General features: G+C 37.4%; 1 protein-coding gene across 1 annotated transcript in view; it reads right to left on the bottom strand.

Annotated features, from left to right (window-relative positions):
* LOC134661243 (neurogenic locus Notch protein) overlaps positions 1–24763 on the bottom strand; it is a 156712-nt gene that overhangs the window by 102132 nt on the left and 29817 nt on the right. The window contains exon 2 of the mRNA XM_063517230.1: positions 6313–6391. Coding sequence (XP_063373300.1) covers positions 6313–6391 — 79 coding nt within the window. The remainder of the gene's footprint in view (positions 1–6312; positions 6392–24763) is intronic.

Below are 24763 nucleotides of genomic sequence, written 5' to 3'. Positions count from 1 at the left end.
TTGTTTACTCTCTGGGTCATAATGATGAACCCAGGTTTCATCTCCAGTAACTATTCTTTGCAGCACCTCATCAGGATTTTCACCGCACAGGTCAATAAAATCGGAACAACAAGCTACACGCATGTCTTTTCGAAGCCGAGTCAGCATTCGCGGAACCCATCTTGCACTTACTTTTGACATATTAAGATGGTCATGTATAATATCATGTACGGTATCAATAGAGAGATTGGTTACTTGTGATATAGATTTTACCTTCACTCGACCATCTTCCAATATAAGTTTTTCCACTTTATCAATATTTTCTTGTGAAGTAGCTACTACAGGCCGGCCAGGTCTAGGGTCATCTTCAATACTCTCCCTTCCGCGTTTAAACTCGCTTGACCACTTTTGAATGGTAGATAAAGAAGGAGCAGACTCACGGTAAACACAATCCATTTCCTCTTTTATGGTTTTTTTATTTTTACCCTGTTTTGTCAAGAATTGTATCACGCATCGATGTTCTAATTTAGTTAACATTGTCAATTCGCACATGATGTTCATGTTTGTTCAGCAATTGCAGAAAAACAAAAGACTATCTCGGTTCGAATTATACTTTTTTTTAATGTCAATGAATAAACCTTAGCGGCCAGTAACGAAAGAAATTTTAGAAGAGGTCGTATGATATCAATACCGAGAATATTTTGAACGCCCCTCGTAAGTAGTAATGTCTGCAATTTTTACCAATATCCGTTTTCCCGCTTAAAAGCTATTTAACAGTACTCTATAAAACTAAAATGACCATAAACATAACAACCAGAGAATAAAGCCAGATGCATACATGTTATTATTACCAGTATAAGACCCTTACGCGATATTTACTATTGTGATGCTTTGCTTACAATGTATATGGGTAATATTGTAGTGTTACTGTCACAAAGACCTTGTTTTATTTAATAAACCTAAGCTTAAAGTTTCACAATGTCGCCGCGAAGCTTAATGTCTATTGCGAAACACTAATTTATAACTAAATCCTAGGTTTAGCCGTTTTAGGACGGCGTGAAAGTCTGTGTCGAACCCTACGTTGTTTAAGATACGATGCGATGTCCAAGAGTTGTGTTTTGGTGTCCTTTATTCTCTAAAAGCCTTATCACATTTGTACATGTTTAAAGGCATAATAGAAAATTTGAATTTTTAGAGTACGATTTTCTCTACTCCGTACATATACAGCATAACCGTATTTCGAAGCCCAACATTTTAGACATGATAGATTGGTTAATCATGTACATATTATAACTAGGTTCAAATAAAATGATACATTTACCCACACATATTGTCACTAAATATTAAGTACATACAATAATACACATGCTATAACATTGTCATTGTCAGAGCGTTTTCCTCCGTACCCGGCACCAAAAAGTCGTATAAGCACCAAACTTGTGACCACTATACGACGTTGCCTTCGAGCAGCTTCGTGGTCCATTTCGTGACGTAAGGTCGTGGGTACAAGCGACACCTGTTCTTGGAAAAAACATTTTAGAACACAAGGTTACTGCTTTTTTACCGTACGTTGTAGTTAAGTGAGATTTAGTTTGTTTAAAATACACGGGCACGGATGAAATGAGAAGTTACTTCGCAACAATCCCAACGTTCATGGGCTTTGACACAAGGGGACACCTAGGAGCCCATAATATTTAATTTAATTAATGTTTTTGTTTTATTTATTATTTTATTTTATAAGATGTAATTATTTTTGAAAAGATGTGTCCCGCCGAGTTTGTTGCCGGTCCCATATTGGGATACCCTCCTCCAATTGAGGGGGGATTTAAATCTTCTCGGGGCAGAGGTGTAGGGTTGGAGCCGCTCTACCTAGCTTTGTTTGACGTTCAGAAGCGCATTGTAATTATGCCTACTTGAATAAACTATCTTTTATCTTATCTTATCTTTTTTATTAAATGTAAATAGCTTAGTCTTTGTAGCCTATAGACGCCTGCAACTCCAGAGGTGTTATATAAGCGTTGCCGACCCTAACACTCCGCACCCTCGTTGAGCTCTGGCAACCCTGGCTGGCTCTGGCTCTCCTTGGAATTGTAAATAGTATATGGCAGTGCCCAACAGGGTTCACAAAGACCTAGCTAGCTTATAAGTTTACCACCTGTACAATTACTTTGTGAAATTGCAATAAAATATTGAGTATTGAGTATTGAACCTTACTCACCGGCAGGAACACAACACTATGGGTAGGGTCTAGTATTACGTTTTGATTTCGACATATCGACCCTCTAGTTTATATTTATTATCTTAGATATAGTACAGTAAAATGGTAGAGTATAGTACAGTAAAACAGTAAAGTGTCTTATAGGATGTGTGTCATTTTGAAAAGTGGCGTTAATAGACGTAGGCGACGTTCGCGCGGCCAATTCAGACCACAGATCAATGCACTGCGTTTTGTAATTAAATAACTAGCTTAACAATATAATGACTTTATCGTTTAAGGTATTTTGTATTAAAGCAAATGTTAGACGTAACAAAAAACACCTAAATATCTGACATCTAACCTTAAAATTTAAGATTTCTAGAGAAAAACGATACATCCATTATATGGACAATTTATTTTATGAATTTCATGCACTAAACCAGTAGGTAGGTATATTTAGTAGTACATACGTACAACATTGAGTATATTTATTTAGAGTTATTCGGAGAAAAAAAAAGTGGTATTTCATGATTATTGATTAAAGCTGGTCAACCAAACCTTGTCAGTAAAAAAAGGCGCGAAATTCAAATTTTCTATGGGACGATATCCCTTTGCGCCTACATTTTTCAAATTTGCCGCCTTTTTCTACTGTCAAGATCTGGTTGACCAAGTATACCTACCAAACTAAAAACTTCAAAACAAATAAATTTGTATAAATCGACTTATCGTTTTATACATCCCGAATTGTATTAAAATCACAGATCTGACGCTAATTTCTTCTTGCATAATGTGAACTACACGACCTATAATCTTACAAAGCATCGAAAATGAAGATTTTAAAAACAATCAAAGAATCGATTTCGTAATGGCAGGGCATTATAGGAAGAGAACAGTCGATAACACAAGTCGTTCATGATCACAAAATCAGGCTTAAAATAGACAGCAGTGTATCAATGCTATAGTTCGTTTTTTTAGCATTAGAAAATAGGTAAACAATCTTGACGTGTCTTTTTATTGAAAAACACTTGAAAAATAAGTCACGGCAAATATGTAACGATTAACCACATAAAATGTGCCCAAATTGTCATTGCAACCGAAAACTGAATCAATGTGACAACTAAATATTTAAAAAATGTCGTATTAAGATTGTTTCACTATTATGTTTACGTTTTTAAAGTATATCCAGTTTAAAAGTGATAATCAGCTGGATTTAAAAGTTATACTCTTTCCGTGGAGCCTCTTTAATTGTCTCTATAATACATATCAAAAAAAGTAATCGTAACACTTGTATCATCGACTGTACCTGTAGAAATACGTCCTACCCCTTTATAATGGAATCACGTCTTATCCCTATCACAATAATAACAGGGCCAGGGCCAGTCAAGAAAATATATATTTCTTTAAATATGTGTTAGTTGTATCACAGAATAAATAGGCAGTACTAGGTACAGAAGATTCACTCTCTAACAAAACGCGTCTTTACGACAGATATGACCGCTAGGTGGTACAAGCGCGGCAATTACTATGGCTAGACACCTAAATAGGTGTGGGCCGCATGTACTTGTAGGTACCTACTTGTAGCGACGCGACGAAATCGCGGAGTGAGCCACGCCTGGTTGTATACAAATAAAATAACGCTCACAGTATCAATTTACGTTTTTTTGCGTGTTAAATTAGGTATTTTAACATTAACAAAGAGTCATCAAAAGATATAGTATCACAAAATGCAGTTATAATATGCCTTTATATAGTAATACCCACTGTTTCCTTCCACTAGATATGTTTTAGAATTTAGAAATTAAATACATTAGCAGCAACCATGACTACAATAGAAAACACACGAATGTGCCAAACGGCACACAATAACCGCAATACTACTAAAAGCTGCGAATACAGAGCACATAATACATAAAATTAGTTGCGTAAACCTATTGCTTATGCACTAGGGGCCAGAATCGCGCAACACCGTGAGAAATTGTAGTGAATCTGAATTTGTCTTATTTTCGCTACATTACCTGCATTTATATGACTTTAAGGTGACGAATTGGTTATGTAACTCGGTCATAGGTGGCGCTACAAATTCAAAACATTTCCCCGTTTAAAGTGTGTTCGAATTTAAAAATTTGTGAGTACGACGCTTAAGAATCGTACAAACCCGTCGCCAAAAAGCCGCTCCCACACAATCGAAGTTAACCTCTCATTTTAACATGCTTAAATTACATGAAACTTGGTACATGAATATTTAGGTAACGTATAAGCTATGTCTTGTACTAGTTTTAGTTCGTAAAAAATGTTATACAAAGAAAATACTCATGTCAAATTTTATTTTATTTCATTTGCGGCGACTATGTTCATGTAACTCTTTATCTTAAACGGTAGACCTACCGGTACAGTTATACTATTTAATTTGGAATAAGTGACGACGTAAAAAACTCATTACACTGGTCCTTGATAGGGAGCGAGCACATCTGTCCTACACACACACATGACTCAATGCACATGTACGCACACATGTGTAGGGTTGTGCACACTGCGTCCGAGATAGTGGTGGCAACCAAAATAAGTAAATTTTATTTTCTTTTTTACTTTTTGTCTGTTCAGGTACTTGGTTTTAGTTTAGTTTTAGTTTTTATTTACTAATGATCATACACTGTTCATACGACAACGGTTTCACTCACTTGAATTTTTAATTTTTTAGTCGCTATTGGCGACATGTTTCGGGCCCTTCGGGGGTCCATCTTCAGGCTCGAGTGCTCGCGGCGACTGCAACTCGTGCACTGATCCTGAAGATGGACCCCAGAAGGGCCCGAAACATGTCGCCAATAGCGACTAAAAATTCAAGTGAGTGAAACCGTTGTCGTAAAAACAGTTTAAATAAAATATGCCTCACGAAAGTTTAATATCAATGATGATACATTTTACAATCACTACATAGTACAAAACAGTCGCTTCGCGCTGTCTGTCTGTCTCTATGTATGCTTAGATCTTTAAAACTACGTAACGGATTTTGATGGGGTTTTTTTAATAGATAGATAGAGCTGATAGAGTGATTCAAGAGGTAGGTTTATGTATAATTTGTTAACCCGTGCAAAGCCGGGGCGGGTCGCTAGTTTTATAACAAATTAAATTATCACTGTTTTGTTTTATTAGCCAATTTTGGTGTCTAGCCATAGTAGTTGCCGCGCACCGCTACGGAACGGACGCCTGCTCGCGCTTGCGCCACCTAGCGGTCATATCTGTCGTAAGTAATAGACGCGTTTTGATGGAGAGTGAATCTTCTGTAGCTAGTACTATTATTTATTCTGTGCCGGGGTGCAGTGTGCGCACAAGGTTGCGTGCGCGCATAAGGATCGAAGGGGCGCGTAACCGTCATCGGGAGCCGTTTGTATCGATTGCCAGAGACAGGTCGCGTGGAAAAATTATATTTGGCTCTTTGGTAGACCTGAACTGTGTATTTTGATCATCATCATCATAACTTAAAAGCTTTGCTCTTGTCGGTGGAGTAATCGCCGTCATTTCTTTCTTGTGCCAGTCTTTTAATTTCCTCATACGACGCATTATTTTTTATTTGGCTGAGATAAGTTATTCTAGGTTTCCTTCTTCTCTTGTCTTTTCAATCCTGCCTTCCAAGATGTTTAGGAAAAAGTTGTCATGCCGTATCAGGTTCTACCATCATGCCTCTCCTATTTCTTATTGTATTTAAGAAGCGTCGATTTTCTCCTATCATATGTACTCAGGACTTCTTCATACTAATTGATACTAATTTTATTTTGATACTAATTGTATATTGTAAGTGTAACCGTAATCTTCTTGGAATAGCTATTTGAGAAGAAAATAAAGATAACAGAAAAAAAATCGGCTAGTGGTAAGAAAAACAGCAAATCCCCCTTTATTCAAAACGTTCGCATTGCAGTATGCTTTCAATTTACGCTAGATTTCTCAATATAGTAATTCTATGCTTTCTCTGTAAAGTGCCATTCTATGGAACTTGCTATGTAAACAAACCGCCATATGACTGATGATATGAAACATATGACTTTTGTTTACATAGTTCACAAGTTCGCAAGCAAAAGTTAGCAAGTTCTATAGGATAACACTTTATTGGCTCATATAGTCCAGTCAATAAGGTCACTTACTTGCAGAAGAATTCTCCCCGTGCCGTCGACAGACACGTGCCTCCGTTCTTGCACGGCGAGGGCGAGCATGACACGAAACCTGCAACAACAGACAAAATATTAGTACAGGTATACTTTTTTCGTAAACAAACAGATATTTCATACATACAAGGTAATAAAAAAATCCTGCTGTTCCATACAAAACAATGACATATGTCATGTTAAGTGTCATTTTGTATAGGATTTCGAGTTTCCAAAACGTCCCGCTTGGCGCGCTGTTCAAAATCCCGTACAAAAATAGACATAACGCGAACGCACGTCACGCTATCGAATGAGATTTGCACTAGGGGTTCTGCGGTAAATAGCGCTCATTCGCGTGCTGTCACCGATGTCTTTAAGATAAATTGACATGAATATTTGATTATAATTACGAGTTTGTCATCATTGCAGTTTTTTAAACAGCAATCTACAGCAATGAACAGTTTGTGCATGACGGTTGACAGTAATTTGATTAATTTGTGACGTAGCAATACATAATGGAGACAAAGTAGACAAATTATGAGGTTCAGTCAAGTTGTAAGAACTTGCATTATGGTAATAAAGGTATTGTCAGTTTATTTAAGTGTCTAATTAAAGAATAAATCAATGAGTAATGAAAACCTATTATTGCTGTTCTATCGGCAAGGAGACAGATAGTACGACTAAGTAAATATTTACTATTGCGAAAATAACAATACATTTTAAATGTAAAACTACAAAGAATAAAAAAATATAACTAGGCAACAGCGGATTGTTATACAGGGCAATCTTGAATCTGCGAGAGAACTATGGTCCTTTTCAACATCAAAGCTTACCATAGGACCGTGTTGCCTCCCTGTCACACTTACGTACGAACTTACAAGTGTGACAGAAAGGCAACACGTCGAATGTGGTTCGCGGCAGGTCCTTAGTAGCCGAGTTGCGGAAACCTGCCCGTGATACAATACAATCAGCAGCAGCAATAGTTGTTGCTAAGCGGGTGAGGTGTTCAAAATGATCTTGACGCGACTTTATTAAGAGAATAAGAGCGCGTTGAGGTAATTTTGAACACCTCGCCCGCTTAGTAACTTCTGCTGCTGACTGTACAATATACAAGTACATATTTCAAGTCATTTAAAAAGTTATCGACGCGCGAATACAGTAGCAGCGGATGCTGTAGAATCAATATGTCGATCTGGCATCCGATCCGATTCCGATCGATGGTATCGATTCGAATCGTATCCATCAGTGCGAGGACCACCCGAATCGGCGGATATGAGGTATCGATTGAATCGATGTTTTACAATTAGCTTGTTTGAGGCGCTTTGTTTTTTTGTCTTTCCGTTTTGTGTAAATATGGATGGTTTTAGTAAGTATATTGTAAAAAGGGATTAAATTATAAATTTTAGTTACAGAAGTTTCTCTAAATTTGCTTAACAATCTCCTCGCATCGCTCGTTGTCGCACATACAGTATGTTTTGCTTCTTGTTTGCTCACTTTGTAAAACTGACATATATAACCTAAGTGTAAGGTAAGGTGCATATTTTAAGAGTATTATTACAGAAAAATACAAAAATCACTATACATATGCCAATCTATTTGAGGAGTTCCCTCGATTCCTCATGGATACCGTTATCAGACCTTTACTTTGACAAAAATGGGACCAATCTGTACGTATATTTATACTTTCAATCAAAAAAATAATTATACAAATCGGTTGAAAGATTAAAAAACGAACAACGGAATTGAGTACCTACGCCACCCTTTTAGAATTTTGAAGTAGGTTAAAAAACCACACTATTTCACTGCAAAATATGTGCAACGTTAGCGCGACAATTTTTGCACAAGTTGTCCAGTGTATTCAGGTCCTTATCCCAGTAGTAACATAAGTAAGTCTTAGGTCAGTCATAAATTAGCTGGTGGAGTGAGATTAGTAACTTGTGTGCAACAACATCGGCACTTAAACCAACGTCCAGTATAACCTGGTCCCTAACCCAGTATTAACATAAGTAAGTGTTAGGTGAGATATAAACTGGTTTATTGTATTAGTGACACAGAGGGGACATAATAGCGGAAATAGATTTACAGCATCCGTCCGTGTACTGTTATAAACCGGATTGAGAGTACGTGTAAGAAAACTGTTTAGTTAATGGACATGACAGAAATATGTCAAATAAATATCACCAGCGGCGGTTATGGACGGTGTCATCCTAGTATTAATAACCTAACCAAAATTAAAAATTAAAAAAAAAAACCCCGACTATAAGATTATAAGAGCTGATGATCTTCAAACGGCTGAACAGATTTTCATGAAACATGGCTAAGAAGACTCGCGATAAAATTATCTATGACACACAAAAAAACTAAACGAAAATTGGTTCATCGGTTTGGGAGCTACGATACCACAGACAGATACACACACACAGACACGTTAAACTTATAACACCCCTCTCTTTTTGCGTCGGGGGTTAAAATGGGGTCGTCTTAAGACAACGCGACTCGCGTGATTGTCAATTAGGACACCTATGTATGTAGTTTGGCACCATAGATATCCTCCTAAGGCCCAAGGTCCTACCCATTGTACTTATTAACTTTCTTATTCAGACCCAGCTCCTACAACAATTGTGTAGTCATAGCGTACCACGTACCAGTAGGACTTAATAGAAAACCCATCATTTTGTTTTCAAATTTTGCGCTTATCGAAATTGCCGTGTACGAACTTCTAAAGGACTGTTTTGTTTTGTCTGTGAGCCCTTTAACAAGTTCGTAAAAAAAATCTAAGTGCTGTACAAGGTGCTGTATAAGTACAATAACATTAAAAAAAGTATTTTAAGTACTTGGGTCTGAATGAGTATAAAACAATAGTACTACTGGTAGGACTACGGGCCGTACTGACTAATACATACTCAATTTTTCGTTGGACCTTAGGAGGATATAAGATTTGGCACTGTCATAAACGCTAGCGTGAACGTAACTTGCTTTCATCATCTCACTCGTACTGACATATTAGTGCGAGCGAAATATATAGAAAGAAAGTAAACTACGTAAAGTGTCATTCTATGGAACTTGCTAACTATGTAAACAAACCGCCATATTGAAATTGTCTCTAATGATGAATTTACTAATGACTTTTGTTTACATAGTTAGCTAAGTTAGCAAGTTCCATAGAATGACACTTTAGACGTTAGTGTATAGGTCAGTTACTCATGGTGCGGGTACTATTCAAGTTCAATATGTCTGATCGCGCGAACTTGCGAGAACGGCGTAGTCGCGTCGCGTTGTATTCTCGTTCCTACTTGTTCTATCATGACAGTACAAATTACAATTAAAATTCTTAACAAATTGCACAAATTTGTATATATCAAACATATTTACCTAAAGTGCAAGGATTACGTTACGTTACTCCGCAAAAACGGTGTCAATGTGTATAATAAAGGTAAAATGTAAGGTGTAGAGTTCGTCTAAGTTAGTGTGGACGCCATAAACGTCAAACAACTAGAAATATGACGCTTCATCGACTTTATCGCTACCAAGTCGTGCCTAGGTTAGGGTTGCTATACGTCCCCGTACACCGGGACATGTCCCCGTTTGAAGCTTGGTGTCCCGCTGTCCCCGCCAATCCGTACACCGGGAAAAGTCACCGTATGATGTCCCGGTGATACTCACAGGAGCAAAATATTGTGCCGGTCCACTTATGGTAAACCTAGCTTAGGTCTATCGTTCAACCGAGGTGGTTGCCTGGCGCCTCTAAGACACCGACGAAAAGGCCGTGTAATTATTTTGGAACGTTGACTAATATTAACGCAAAGAATTTTCTCTTGTTTCTGACCACTCTGTCACGCTTCTATTTTTGGTTTTTATCAAATACCGTAAAACGGGGTGAGTAGGTTTCGCGGGGAGAGGTGGGTTATGAATGGGGAGAGAAGGTTTGAGAGGGGGGTGAGAAGGGATTTTAAGGCTACTGCTACAAAAATAATGTATTCCAATTTAAAATGGAGCTATAGTAATACGCATAATAAAAAAAATCGATCCAACAATCTTCCAAAATCACCTTTGTATGAAAACCCCTCTCACCCCAAATACGAGGCACTACGGGGTGAGGTGGATTTTCCTCTTTATCGTCAAACTTATGAAATGGAACTACCCAAAATAAAATAAAAACTAAAATACAAACGGAACACTTATTATACACCATTTTGTTTTCATATGTAAAAATAAATAAATGTTATTGAGGTTTGAATTTTAGTTTTGACCCTACTCACCCCATTTTACGGTAAATAAAAAAGTTGAGTGTTTACCATATCTTTCTACCTGTAGATTATAATTATTATGAGAAAGAATTAAAAGCTAAATTTCACCCCGCAAAAAAAGCTCCACTCCGTCACATTTATTGGGGCAAAATACAAGACAACTAAAAGAATGTTGACCCTTGTAAAGATTTATGAACTCGACCGTACACTTATAGCTTAGACTTTATTTCCCTATAAAAAAACCACGATAACAATTGATTTGCAACAAGTTAATGTGACGCACGCGTCAAATCAGCGAGTTAAAATTAAACTGCCGGAAACGAGATACGGGGCGTGGGAACGCGCGCAGCAAAAATAAGTAAAAAAAAAATAACGCCATAACGCTCGCTGGGCTTCCGCGACGATAGTGCGTCGATAAAACGACGACACGCCAGATTTGGTGACGTGACGTAAGCGTGACGGTTTTTTGACGGAAAAAAAACGTCAAGTCTAGAATTCCGAGAACTCCAGTGGACGAAAGAAGCGCCTGGCGTCCGTTGGCTCGTTGGGTGGATGACATCCGGCAAATTCCGGGTCACTTCTGGATGAGATTAGCTCAGGACCGGGACAAGTGACGTACTAGAAGAGAGGTCTATGCTCAGCAGTGGGCGATAAAGGGCTGATATGATGATGATGATGATGAAACCTATGTCCTCTTTTTTTCCCAATAAAGAAAATTATATAATATACTTGGTCAACCAGATCTTGACAGTAGAAAAAGGCGGCAAATTTGAAAAATGTAGGCGCGAAGGGATATCTTCCCATAGAAAATTTGAATTTCGCGCCTTTTTTTACTGACAAGATTTGGTTGACCAGCTATAGTTCTGTTATGTACACACGGATTTACCGCGAAAATACGATAACAGATAACGAAATTTATAGTCAGCAATAGATAAGCAGACAAGGTGCTCAAAATGACCTAAACACCTCTGTTGTGAGCAAAAGTGCATATGTAGGTCATTTTGAACCTCTCGCCCGCTTACCTACTTATGACCATAGATTAACATAGCAGAATGTCCAAGTCGCAAAATGTGCAGGCTACGTAAAATGAGCAAATCGCAAAATGTGCAAATCTCATAATGAGAAGATCGCAAAATGTACAAATCTCATAATGAGCAGATCGCAAAATGTGCAGATCTCATAATGAGCAGATCGCAAAATGTGCAGATCTCATAATGAGCAGATCGCAAAATGTGCAAGCAGATCGCATAATGAGCAAGTCGCAAAATGTGTAGATTTTGAAATAGAGCTCAGATTCTACAGGTCCAAAAAGCGTAATCGTTGCCAATAAGGCTTCTGTTGATTACCGAATGTTAAAATATTTTGAAACAAACCTGCTATCTTTTTTATTATTTTGATACCTTATCGTGACCTTGTTTTATGAGCAAATAATTTATGAGGCAGTGCTTTGAAATATGCCCGTTGGACTTTGTACCATGCAGTTTAACTAGGGACGACACACAAAGCAAACGACATTACTATATGCACCTTTCGCGACCTGCACTTTTTACGATTTGCACATTTGGCGACCTGCGCTTTTTATGATTTGCACATTATGCGGCCTGCACTTTTTACGATTTGCACATTTCGCGACCTGCACTTTGTACGATTTGCACATTTTGCGACCTGCTCGTTTTACGATCTGCACGTTTTACTACCTGCACCTTCTGCGATTTGCACTAGTGCTCATTTTGCGACTTGCACATTCTGCTATGTATCCGTATGTATATGTTATTACTGTAATGTCTGTAATCTTATGACTGTACGTAGAGGCGCTGATGGTATCAAATATAAGAAAGAGCATGTGCGTATTTCCGCTTGAACTTCAAAATACCGAAGTCATCTTGTTTTTGTTTTGGCTCATTAATGTTATTTAAAGTGTATTATTCATTGATATAGTATAAAGAACTGGATACCCAATCAGCCGCCAAAAATGGCCCCACAAAAGTAATGTCAAAACAGATCATGCATTACTTTTTAGTTTAGACTTGTTTGAAACGCTCAAATGTGAAGTTGTCAACAATAACGAAATGTGCCGTTAAAATATGTAAAAATAACAATGATAAAACAAGGAAAAAGGATGGAATGTATTTCTTTCGGTTAGTTCTTTGGATAGCATTACATAATTTATGTAATCTGGTGGTAATTTTATGGTTTTGAATAAATTAATTTGTTAGTACCAAAGAAGGGATGTCAAGGAACAAAAATCTAATGAGTCGATGTGAGGTCAATATTTTTTTATATTTTTATATGGAATTCATAAGGAATAATATTATGTTTAAATTCAAGATTTCCAAGAAAACCTATGCGACGTGCAAAGTGGACTGCTATTTAATTATAGCAAGAGATAGGGGTGATGCAGTTTTAAACAAGGCAAAACGGCATTTGTGTGTTCGGCCCATCTCCCTGTTTCCGACATATACACCACCAATAAGGGCTTATATCGACTAACTGTAAATGCTAAACCTGTCTGAACACAGTGACAACCACAGGATTTTTTTTATAAAGTATAGGTAGACTAGACTTTATAAATAAATCCAATCAGTACCTAAATGCCCCCGTGCACCCGTGCTATGAGTAAATGTAGATATTAAATACACAGTTATTTAATAAGTAGAATTTATTTCAAGGAAATTAGTATTTAAAGACGTATACTTACATTACTTACGAATTAAAAATTTAATTTGTTTGAATTTGAACCACGAATTAATTTTATTTGAGCTCCCGATTAAATTAAATTTGTTTTATTTATTACTTCAATTGGTTTTCCTGTACAGTAATACATATTAAAGTGTACCAAAGTGACTCCATTCGTTCATTATTCTCGTTTGACGTTGTTTGACGTAAATACGTTACGTTTAGTGCCATCGGACTAAATTTTTTAACAGTGTTGGTACTTATGTTTGCAAATTTGACACTTAATGCTTACGACATTAAGCTCTTTTCTGAACGAAATATTTATCTTGACTCAAAATTTACGAAAGCGTTTTTATCATCAATGCGAATGGTGCGAAACGTCATTGGGATCCCACTCACACTGACAATCCAACCTCTAGACTGAGCTTAGGCCAATTCTTTCATGAAACCGATGCTGCCAAAAATACGGGGGTGCGGGGGGACGAGGTGAGCGAATCCCGTGCCGTGATTGGTCCGTTCAAAGACACGGACCAATCACGGCACGGGATTGAATCGAAGATGGAGTAACGCTACCGTATGTGTGGCAGAGGGGGTAGCGCGACTATGCTATGTCTAGAGGTTGGATTGTCTGTGGATCCACATTTCTTGACGTTTTTGTTCTGCTTTGTGTGTCTATTTCTTTTATATTAAGTCAGTGGTATTATTGATAGCTTATGTGTTAAATACTAAAGTGGAAGTCTGCAACTAATGAAGAATTAGATTAGAATTAGTCTTGATACGCGTTTAATCATAATTCTTTCAATCCATCGTGGCTATTTGTAAAGTCCAGATATCACTTTAATAAAAGCGAGTAACGCACAACGTTGACATTGGCGAAATCATAATGACGGAAGGCATTTTTTAAACGAAGAAGAATATGTGACGTTCCACGGGAAAAGGTACCTTATGACGCCAGTCACTTCGTCGCGCATTTGTATTGAAGCGACGTAAAAGCGCCGATCGTCGTAGGTACGTTTTCTCGTCGAACGTCACATACGTGCAGAGCTATAACCGCGGAAATCGAAGTTCACTAATTGCGGGCATTTTTCTCTGTCACTCTAATTACGCCTTCATAGGAGTAAAAGCGAAAGATCCCCGCAATTTGCGAATTTCGGTTTTCGCGGTAGCCCCTCAGATAATTTTGTTTTGTACAAAATCGGCGTTGGGATCAAATCGGGAATAAGGAAAAATGCCTATACTCTTATCGCTCTGTTTACGTATGTCCAAATTCAGATTCCCACGTTTCTGATGAGCTAATATTTGCTTAGATAACCGACGAGATAAATCGTTTCGAAATATTTAAACATTATTCGGTTTAAACGTCAATATTTGAATTAATGAAACTCCACTTGTAGGTTGTGATCAATTGGTAACAAATAACATTTCTTGGTATTGTGATTGAGAAAGTTAATATTGACTTTTTCCATGTTTTTTTCATGATGCCAAATCATAAAAAAACTAGCTATTTTTTTTCGGTGGAATATGCTTGTTTTTCGCATGATGATTTCGGCAGTTCTTTGATATTAGATAGTATGAGTAGGTATTAAAATTTGACAGGTTTTCATGTATAGACGGTCAACCAAATCTTGTCAGTAGAAAAGGGCGCGAAATTCAAATTTTGTATGAGACGATATCCCTTCTCGCCTACATTTTTCAAAATTGCCGCCTTTTTCTACTGACAAGATCTGCTTGACCAAGTATACTTGGTCAACCAGATCTTGACAGTAGAAAAAGGCGGCAAATTTGAAAAATGTAGGCGCGAAGTGATACCGTCCCATAGAAAATTTGAATTTCGCGCCTTTTTTTACTGACAAGATTTGGTTGACCATCTATATATGTGTTGACCACCTTGAAAATGAATTGTGTCATGTGTGTCGTTAGTAACTTTGACAGTTTTCTTTCCAAGTGTGAAAAAAAAACATTAAAATTTTTGAAACGGTTGGAATGCACTTGCATAAGACACGTTAACAATATTTCTTAATAATAGAAAAGCTCATTGACCTCCCACGAAAATGTCAACCTCAATTTTTTTAAACATCTATGTCTAATTTGCCGCTAATGACATAAAATTGGACTCTATTGCGTTGAGTTAATGACCATGCAAAAAAAAGATTGGATTTGTAAGAAGATTCATTAAGGAAAATCGATGGCGAGCTTTTGTGGGCCGAGTTATGAAAAATTAGCGGGCAGAGGTCATTCACTTATTTTTACCAGTATTCTTCATACTATCAAATCTATCAATGCCTCATACGAGTCATACGCCAATGTTCTTTTTATGTAAGTCCATTTATAATTGAATTGAAAGCAGTGATTGTTTTGTGCACAGTGGATGCCAAAACGCTTGCGCGCTTTGATGTTCATCGTTCATTCTTTTACCTTGGTTATCATAGGCTACGTATTTATATAAGGGGCCCATTAAATAAATGCGGTCTTCTATTTATAAAAATAACGCGAAAGTTATTTTTATTGGACGTTGATTAAATATAGGTAACAAAATCTTAAATATTAAAGATTGTAACAAGATATAAGAAATTGTAATTTTATTATTACTTGAAATAAACAGATTTAATAAAAAAAATCAAACATTTACTAAAAGTGATATCGCTCTACACTTACGCCGACTCGTCTCTGCTGTTACGCCACAAAAAGTACAGTTTCAACTAAAATGGTAATATGATCGAGTGTAATATACTCGTACAGGGCGAGAACAAAAAGTTAATAACTTCGCGTACGTCGCTACTTACTGCCTTTCAAAAGCTTTTGATACACACAGTGGGCCTTTACTGCCTGACGAACTAATCATGTATTGACGATGTAAAGAGTCGATTTACATCAACTCGGACGTGTACCTTAGTGTACTTTTCATTCGATAGCGTGACGTGACGTACGCGATTGCGTCAAGTGTCATTTTATATGGGATTTTGAGTTTCCAAAACGGACTCATAAATGGGTACTAAATTAAGGTTATGTTTTCAAAAAGAAGGACGTTTTCCGAGACTTGGCTATACCAATTGTAATTCATGTATACACTGATTTAATATAACATGTATACCTACTTCAAACACTACATTCTTATACAGGGTTTACACGAGACTAATCACTAAGACATTCCCCTGAAGCCAATTCAACATCGACATCGTCTAAATTAAAAACACTGTCGTAATATTAGCCATTACATTCAAAACTGCGTACATATAAATACATCGGCCTAACGTTTTGATTCTCCGATTGTCCCCGTGTAGGACTATTAAAGCCAAATAAAATATATATGTAGTATATATGTACCATATACTAAAGACTAAAGTAAAGTAAGCGCTCAAGATTACTCAAGAATGCACTCGTACTATACTGGATCACTCACTCAAGTAAGTGGCAGACGGTGATAGTATTATTACTAGCAGTTACTCGACCGTCAAGTTCCACTGGGGTGGTCACCCCTGCGTTGCCCTTTCAACCGCAAAATGGCATAAGGGACGAAATATTGATGACACTTTTGCGACGCTTCTAGAAATATACTATTTTGGAATAAAAAAGACTATTTTGGAAATTCTAACTAGTCAGTCCTTAGCAAATAAGTATTGTTTCCTTTTAAATTTAGTGACATCAAAAGATGCCACTCAAAATTGAATCACAAAAATGCTTAACAAAAGTACGGACTACCAAGTAAAATATTCAGATTACATAGTTTTTGAAGCAAATAATCGGCGATTGGAAATTCGCAATATATTTTTATAGATAATACATTTTAGATTAATTTGCTTGCCTAAAACGTCTCCCAAAAAACATTTGACAAAAATATTTTTATTCACACCAGCTATCCATTCAAGTTTAGTGTCTAAGTTCTCACACATTTATTTACATACAGTATGGTGCGTGACAAAGCCTATTGTCCATTGATGTATTGACCGATTTGTCTGTATGTCGTGAACAATGATTTGAGGTATAGCCTTTCTAGCATGTAGCCTTAATGGTCTAATAAAACATGATGTCTAGTCAAATTAAAAATATGACAAGACTTTTTTAAGGTGTGTGGCCAGAGAATACCAATTGGTCCGCTTACGTCCGTCTATCTGTGATATGTAGAACATTGGAAATGTTATAGTTTAAATTCGATCGCAAAAGAATAATGAACATTAGGCGTTTAATATATTAATACCTACAATCGTTATTAGGCGTTTAATATATTAAAGTATGAAATTGACAAGCTTTTGGTAAATTTTTAGAACATGACACAGTGTTTAAATTGAAAAATAAAAAAGTGCAGTGTCAATTTAGGAATCCACACAAACTTAGAGTGATTAAAAAAAAAACAAATTAAATTCGGTTTAATTTCATATTCTGTAAAATTTAACTTTTCGACACAGTAATGTCCCTCTTAAAGGTGAACATGTTAGGATGCATCGAGGTTTAAACGACCTAAAAGCGTTCTCAATGCACCATCGTCCTGTTGACCGACAATTTATTATATTAAAGTAAACCTTATAGTGAAAACATAAGGTGCACCGTGGGTCAAAGCGTTACTGTTAATATGTCCTTTACGACATTTTGCTTCGCAGTGTAGGGATACTATCAGAGGCGACAGATGCACATGTATCGATAATGGTAGGCAATTTATATAAACGCGCGCGGACGTTGCCTCCTTTGTTTTTTTTTTAAATCTATGGTCAAGGGCCTCCTGTTATTCAGCCAAATCAGAAGAATTGATTTATTTTATAGTCTGATTTCTTCTTGTGGTGCCTCTGCCTAAGTAAAAAAAAAGTAGGTACTCATATAAGGAAAAATGTTAATATTTTCTGAGCTGGTCTAGATGGTCGTTCTTGCCTACGTGACAGCGTGATACTGATAAAACGGTGTCCGTCACTTTCTATCACGCGGTGTGAATAAGTAACAGTTATTCTATCGTGTGGATAAAGCCAGCCGATATTACGCCTGCTGACTAGAATATTGGTATAGAGCATAGAACCATCTTTTCTGGGTTTTCGAAAAATATAATGGATTAACACATCATATGGTGCCTGCAATACGATATGTACTTAGTTCTTAAGCTAATAGGTATAATTTAATAAAACTGATTCAAAACTGTTTTTATTACAAACTAGCCCATGCGTCCACTTTTTATTCAGGCAACCCTGCCTAACAAGTTTTATTTCCCAAACTTTTTTTTAAATAGCCGTCATGATCATGGCTTCCCGCGGTTTCGTATACGTACCAACAATTTGTCTCCGAATTCGAAAAAAAGTTATGGGCAGTCTAATGTTTCATATAATTTAAATTTATCGTTTACCAGCCATGTGGTCGAAAAGTCATAATGACAAGAGATTTAAATATTTCCCTACGCCGGCTTGTAAATTACACAAAAAATATTTTTTTAAAGAGGCTACTGTCAAAAATGATTCAAACATCATCATCAAACATAAACATTTATTCATAAAATAGGCCACTAGAAGAAGCATATTATTGCATTGATGAAAACCATTAAGATATTGCATAAAATATGCAAAATTTCAGCGCAACCAGATACCGAGAAGTGGTTCAAAAACGTAAACCATATTTGAACAAGATTAAAGGGGCGCGGTGCGGTCGTCCACTATCACTACACCTTCCCGCCGCGTCTGTCTGTTTGTGTGTATGTTTGTTCGTGATAAACTCAAAAACTACTGAACGGATTTTAATGCGGGATTCACCTATCAATAGAGTGATTCTTGAGGAAGGTTAGGTGTATAATAATCAAATTAACACGGGTAACACAAAACCTTAACAAATTAATAATTTGTTAAGGTTGTTTGTGTTGCGCGAAGTCGGGGCGGGTCGCTAGTCCTTAACCATTTTTCCATTTCAGTTATTGGACATTAGCATTAGAAACTCTAAAATAAATATGACATTCCACTACGAAAGGTACCTTATGGCGGTCGGCGCTTACACCATTATTTATTAGAGGCGACTCAAAAGTCAATACTAAATGCGATACTATGCGACGTAAGCGCCGACCGCCATAAGGTACCTTTCGTCGTGGAACGTCACAAATATGCCAGAGCACTAGTCAACTTAATATACAAATGTATGTAAAAATTTAAGAATCTCCCATAAGCCTTCATTAATAACGAAACACTATTTGTTTTTATATTGGAAATTCAGTAGCCGCTTATTTGTTAATCTATATTCATGACTCTGTGAGAAGATTTCGTGTGTACTGTACAGAGATGTGACTTATTTGAAATACTTGTATTTAAAATGCAAATACAAAATGCAAAATACCTATTTTGTATTTTGTATTTAAATACCTTTTGAAGAAAACTATTTTGTATTTTATTTGAAATAGTTTTTGGGACCTATTTTCTATTTTCAAAATACAAAATACTTTATAGTAGGTAATGTAGGTAGGAGTTACAATCTCTTCTGATGTTACAATCCTGGCAACTCTCTCATTCTTTTAACATGGAACTGTTGAATCTGTTTAGTAACGTCGCACATGACCACAAGCGTAGCGAGTGGTTAAAAAAGTGGAATCTTGAGTGTTGCGAGGGTTTCAAGGTACGAGAGGAGAACAAACTTTTCTGCCCTGATGAAACACAAACGAGACGTTTTCATCACACTAACGAGAGGCATTATACTAGCTGTAAAACATTAAAAATCGAAATTAATGCTTTTAAAAATTGTCCGTTATAAACCATCATCCATCCATCCTTCCGGTTAATATGAGCAAACAACTAGAAATTTGCACTTTAGATAGAGGACTGATTGACACACTGTTTTCAAATAATAAATAGAGTCTTTTCAATTCGGATATTCTGAGTAATACTTTTTAATTCAGACTAGGTATTCACTATTCAGAGTACCTTTTATCGTAAAGTATTTGTATTTTTAAAAAGTATTTTGAAAATACCTATTTCGTATTTTGTATTTTAAATACAAATTCAAAAACTATTTTGTATTTTGCATTTGAAATAGTATATCAAGGAAGTATTTGTATTTTGTATTTAAATACTTTTTATAAAGTATTTTTCACATCTCTGGTACTGTACACAAATTACCTATATTCAACAGTTCTGAGAATTTACGTCAAGCTATTTTAACCTTTATTTACTAATAATTGACATTTATCATTGTAATAAAAATGATTTTAGTCATTTAAGAACGACAATGTTATTTAGAGTTTATTAAAACAAATAAGATTGAAAGATATTTCTAGTCGTATGAATAGGAAATTAATAATATTTCATTTAAAATGCATTTATATTATGTGTCAACATTACAAAATTGGTAAATTGCTTCGTATGTTTATTACTTTAAATGTATTTTTATACGAAATTTTAATACAGTAGACGCTAATAGTCGATGAATCCGAATGCGTGGAAATATGGTCCGAAGTAGCCGTAGAACTATTTCTATGGTAATTTACGCACTAGATCCGTCTGATTTCTTTCCGAAATCGGATGACGGAGATCGGATCTAGTGCGTAAATTACCATAGGAATAGTTCTACGGCTACTTCGGACTAGATATGAGCGCCGCGCCGGCGCGCCGCCGCCGCCGAAAAAATTTTCGCGCCGCCGCCGCCGACGCTGCTCTACAGGCGTGGCATCGGCGTGACCTTGGTAGTTACTACTACTTTCAGAATCAGATAATATATTTTCAATCGAGTTTAGATCATTAACGGCGCCACTTCGAATAGTTTATAGGTATTCAAAAGGTATTTTAGGCCCATATAATTCAAAAATATCGAAAGCAAATGCAAACTTATCTGTTTAGTTTAGAGTGTTTAGTAACCGCGCTACTAGTCTTGGGGAAACGAAATTATTAATATCAATTTTAACATCAATACGCTTGTAATAAACATACTGATTGTGATTTCCTTCCATTTTTATTGTGGAACGTTCCACATTACAATTTATATATTGTATATACACTAGACATATGTCAATCACAATGAAAAAATTAACTGTGTCAACTCTGGCTAACGTGAGACTCTAACCCACATCTTTGGATTACCGATCCAATGCATAACTAATTTTGCCAACTAACCATCCGTCATTTACCGCGAAGTTAACCATTGCAAGCACGGTTAAACGTCTTTAAAAGGTATAAAATGGGGTTAATTTTGAGATATTAAGCGTTTCCACGTCTAAATGTCCGGCCTTTGTTGGCTTCGCACGGAAGGGCGTCGGAATCAGGTCTCGTTTAAACTTTGCCACTGTTCAAATTTCAAGCTTTGCTCTCTCGCAGCTCAATCTTTGGCCTTGCATCGCTCGCATGGAATTATACCGCTATCTGAACCTGCAAGTTTTTGGCCCTGTTTGGAGCTCAACTTTCGGCCTGTTTTAAAACGCTTGAGTATTGGTCCTTATCCGATCTTAGCTCCATTGCAGCTCGGCCTTTGATGTCGCACGAATGCGCCCGCAGGAAAGCTCCAGATCTTTAACACTATGGCTTCAGTCTTTATCGGCCTGCGCCCTCGCTCTGCTCTCTTGCAGCTCGGCCTCGCACAGAAGCGCGCCGCAATCGGCGCTCCAGGCGTTCGGCCGTCAGCCAAGCTTACACTTGGCGTTCGATTCTTAGCCGTATGCTTACCTGCAGCTCATCCTCTGGCCTAGCATTGGGTGGCGTCGAAATCATGTCTTCGGTGTTCGGTGGTATCATGTGTTCGGTGTGGAGCTCGGCCTTGGGCCTCACTTTTTGACATAAATCGGTTTTGTTGGGTCGATATTGGTTAATGATGGAGCTCAATTTTCTTTGGACTGTTGACAAGACGTTTCCCTGATACAGTCAATCCGCAATTTTTAACTTAGCACAAAAGATAAGGGCCTCGCTAAGATCTTCCGGCCAGAGCCTCGCCAAGATTAAGACCGCCTCTGATGCCGCGCGATACCGCTTGTCCATAGTTTATACGATATAATTTTTTTTTTCGTACCATTATTCAATAAATTATTCTTGAGAATAAAAAATGCATTTGTTTCATAACTTTCTTACAGCAAAAACATGGCTTTTTGGTAAAATTTTGGTTTGAATTCTTTTTTCATGAATCGAAGGTGTTTCAAGGCCACGCCGCCGATTCGCCGCCGCCGCCGACCAATTTTGACCGGCGCGCCGCCGCCGGCTAAATGCCTATCGGCGCTCATATCTACTTCGGACCATATTTTCACGGGTTCGGATCGGATTCGGATCGGACGTAGTGCAAACCGCTCTAACACGTTTTCGCCTCCTGTCGTTCTTGTGTACGTGGCATCGTGATAAAACGGCATCCATCACTTTCTGTCCCGCGATAAAAAATGTCAATTATTTTATCACGTGGATAAAACCATCCGTAATACGCCTGCTGTATTTACGTTACGCATGGTGAAATCCATTGTGACATTTGTGACACACGGCCAAGGCCAATCACCCGATCACTGTAATCATAATCACTGTCATGACAGTAATCAGAACATAGTCAACGTAGTCATTTCAATACTAGTGCCAACACTTAACTGACCGTCGGTGGAGCCTATGTCTTGGTAATACGGTTCACAAAATGTCAGTTAACACATTCAGTACGATTACCATCAGTTTGTCACTGACATAAACGCCGTCGAGAACGTAATTTACTTTCTATACATCTCGCTCGCACTCGCATATTAGTGCAAACGGGATGTATAGAAAGTAAATTACGTTCTCGACGGCGTTTATGTCAGTGACAAACTGATGGTAACCGTACAGTGCCGAATAGCCGACTATCAGGTATTTTATGATTTCGTTCCCAGGGCGGACGACCCGATAGTCGGGATCGTGGTGATGGAGAAATTTTTGTGGCCTGGCGCGGATGTTTTGTTTGGCTGGGTGCGCCGCGCTCACGCCCCGCCCGGAAAACGCGCCTGTGTGACGAAGCTTTAAGAGCGACTTTAGGTAGGTATTATGCTCTAATTGGGCGTTTTCTAAAATAAATATTGAAAACCCGATTCTCCCAGATCCTGGTGTTTTTGGGTTCTTTCAACTCAGAATCACTAGCATATTCAATCATGATGATAAAAAAAATTGTCCCAAAATTTTGTATAAAAATTGTACATTCCACTACGTCACGTTACATACAAGTGAAAAATTTTCTCATACTAAAAACGTGACGTAATGGAATGGACATTTTGGGACATCTTTTTTTAATGGTAGGATGGAGAGTGCTGTCGATTCTGAGTAGAATGAGCCCAAGAATGTCCAGATTTGAAAGAATCGGGTTTTCGATATTTATTATAGAAAAAGCCCAATTGTGACCTGATATTAAGCTGTAACCTTAGAATATAATCATATGACGCCCAAGCTTTAAAATTATGAAATAATGACGCATATAATAGTCAGCATTCAATATGCGACGCAAGGCCGCATGGTGTATGACCACTGATTATGGTGAAGTAATATTGCTCGCTTGTCATTGTTAATCTAGTTCCAGCTATTTAGAGCAAAGTTAGTATTAAAATAGTTTTTACACTACATATCTACTTTTCCGGACCAGTGCGTAAAATAGCACTTTTCGTGCGTATGTCGAAACTTTAAAGTGCCATATGTACTGTAAAACGTTGTTCGATACACGTGCGAATAGGTAATTCGTAACTCGTGTCGATTTAAAACACTCCCTGCGGCCGTGTTTTAATTTATCGCCACTCGTTTCGAATTTCCTCTTTTTCGCACTTGTATCGAAAATAACTATTACAGTACATATCTACTTTTCCGCACTAGTGCGTAAAATAGCACTTTTCGTGCGTATATGCAACTCGTGTCGATTTAAAACACTCCCTTCGGTCGTGTTTTAATTTATCGCCACTCGTTTCGAATTTCCTCTTTTTCGCACTTGTATCGAAAATAACTATAGTATACTTTGTCAGAGATGGATCGATATTTTTAAAACAAATACACAACATACGTACAAACAGCAACACTTTTATAACTGTCCATCGGTGGACCTTATGCCTCTTGTAACAAGGTTTACAAACTGTCAGTTAACAGTGTGGGCGATGGTACAGTACCAGAAGTTGCTAAGCGAGCCAGGTGTTCAAAATAATCTTGACGCGGCTTTATTGATAAGAGCTTGTCAAGGTAATTTAGAACACCTCGCCCGCTTAGCAACTTCTGCTGCTGACTAGTCGAATGCCTAGTCAGGGCAGTCTGACAATGCAATTTTAGTAAAAACAAAAGGAAAATTTAAAAAAAAATTCGTCAGAAAAAGACGGCATGTTGGAAATACGTAGGCGCGTAGGGTTGAAGTCCCATAGAAAATTTAAATTTTACGCCTTTTCTACTGACATAGTGGGTTTGCCAGAGTATATTTAAAGTTGTAAAATCTGTTTTTTTTTGTTAAATGTCAAGACACCTACCCACTGTGTGAACCTCAGCAAAAAGCTAGCCTGCGTTTCCGCGGGCCTAGAATAAATACTATAATCGGTTTAATTGCCAGATCTGACGCGCCGCGCCGGAAACGGCGGTTTACGGCGCCGATCGGCGGGGAAACTACGTGAAATACTCGATTTC

Source organism: Cydia amplana, chromosome Z (genome assembly GCF_948474715.1).
Source record: "Cydia amplana chromosome Z, ilCydAmpl1.1, whole genome shotgun sequence".
Classification (NCBI taxonomy): Eukaryota; Metazoa; Arthropoda; class Insecta; order Lepidoptera; family Tortricidae; genus Cydia; species Cydia amplana.
The sequence above is the reverse complement of the archived record's forward strand: the minus strand, read 5'-3'. Positions and strand labels throughout refer to the sequence as shown.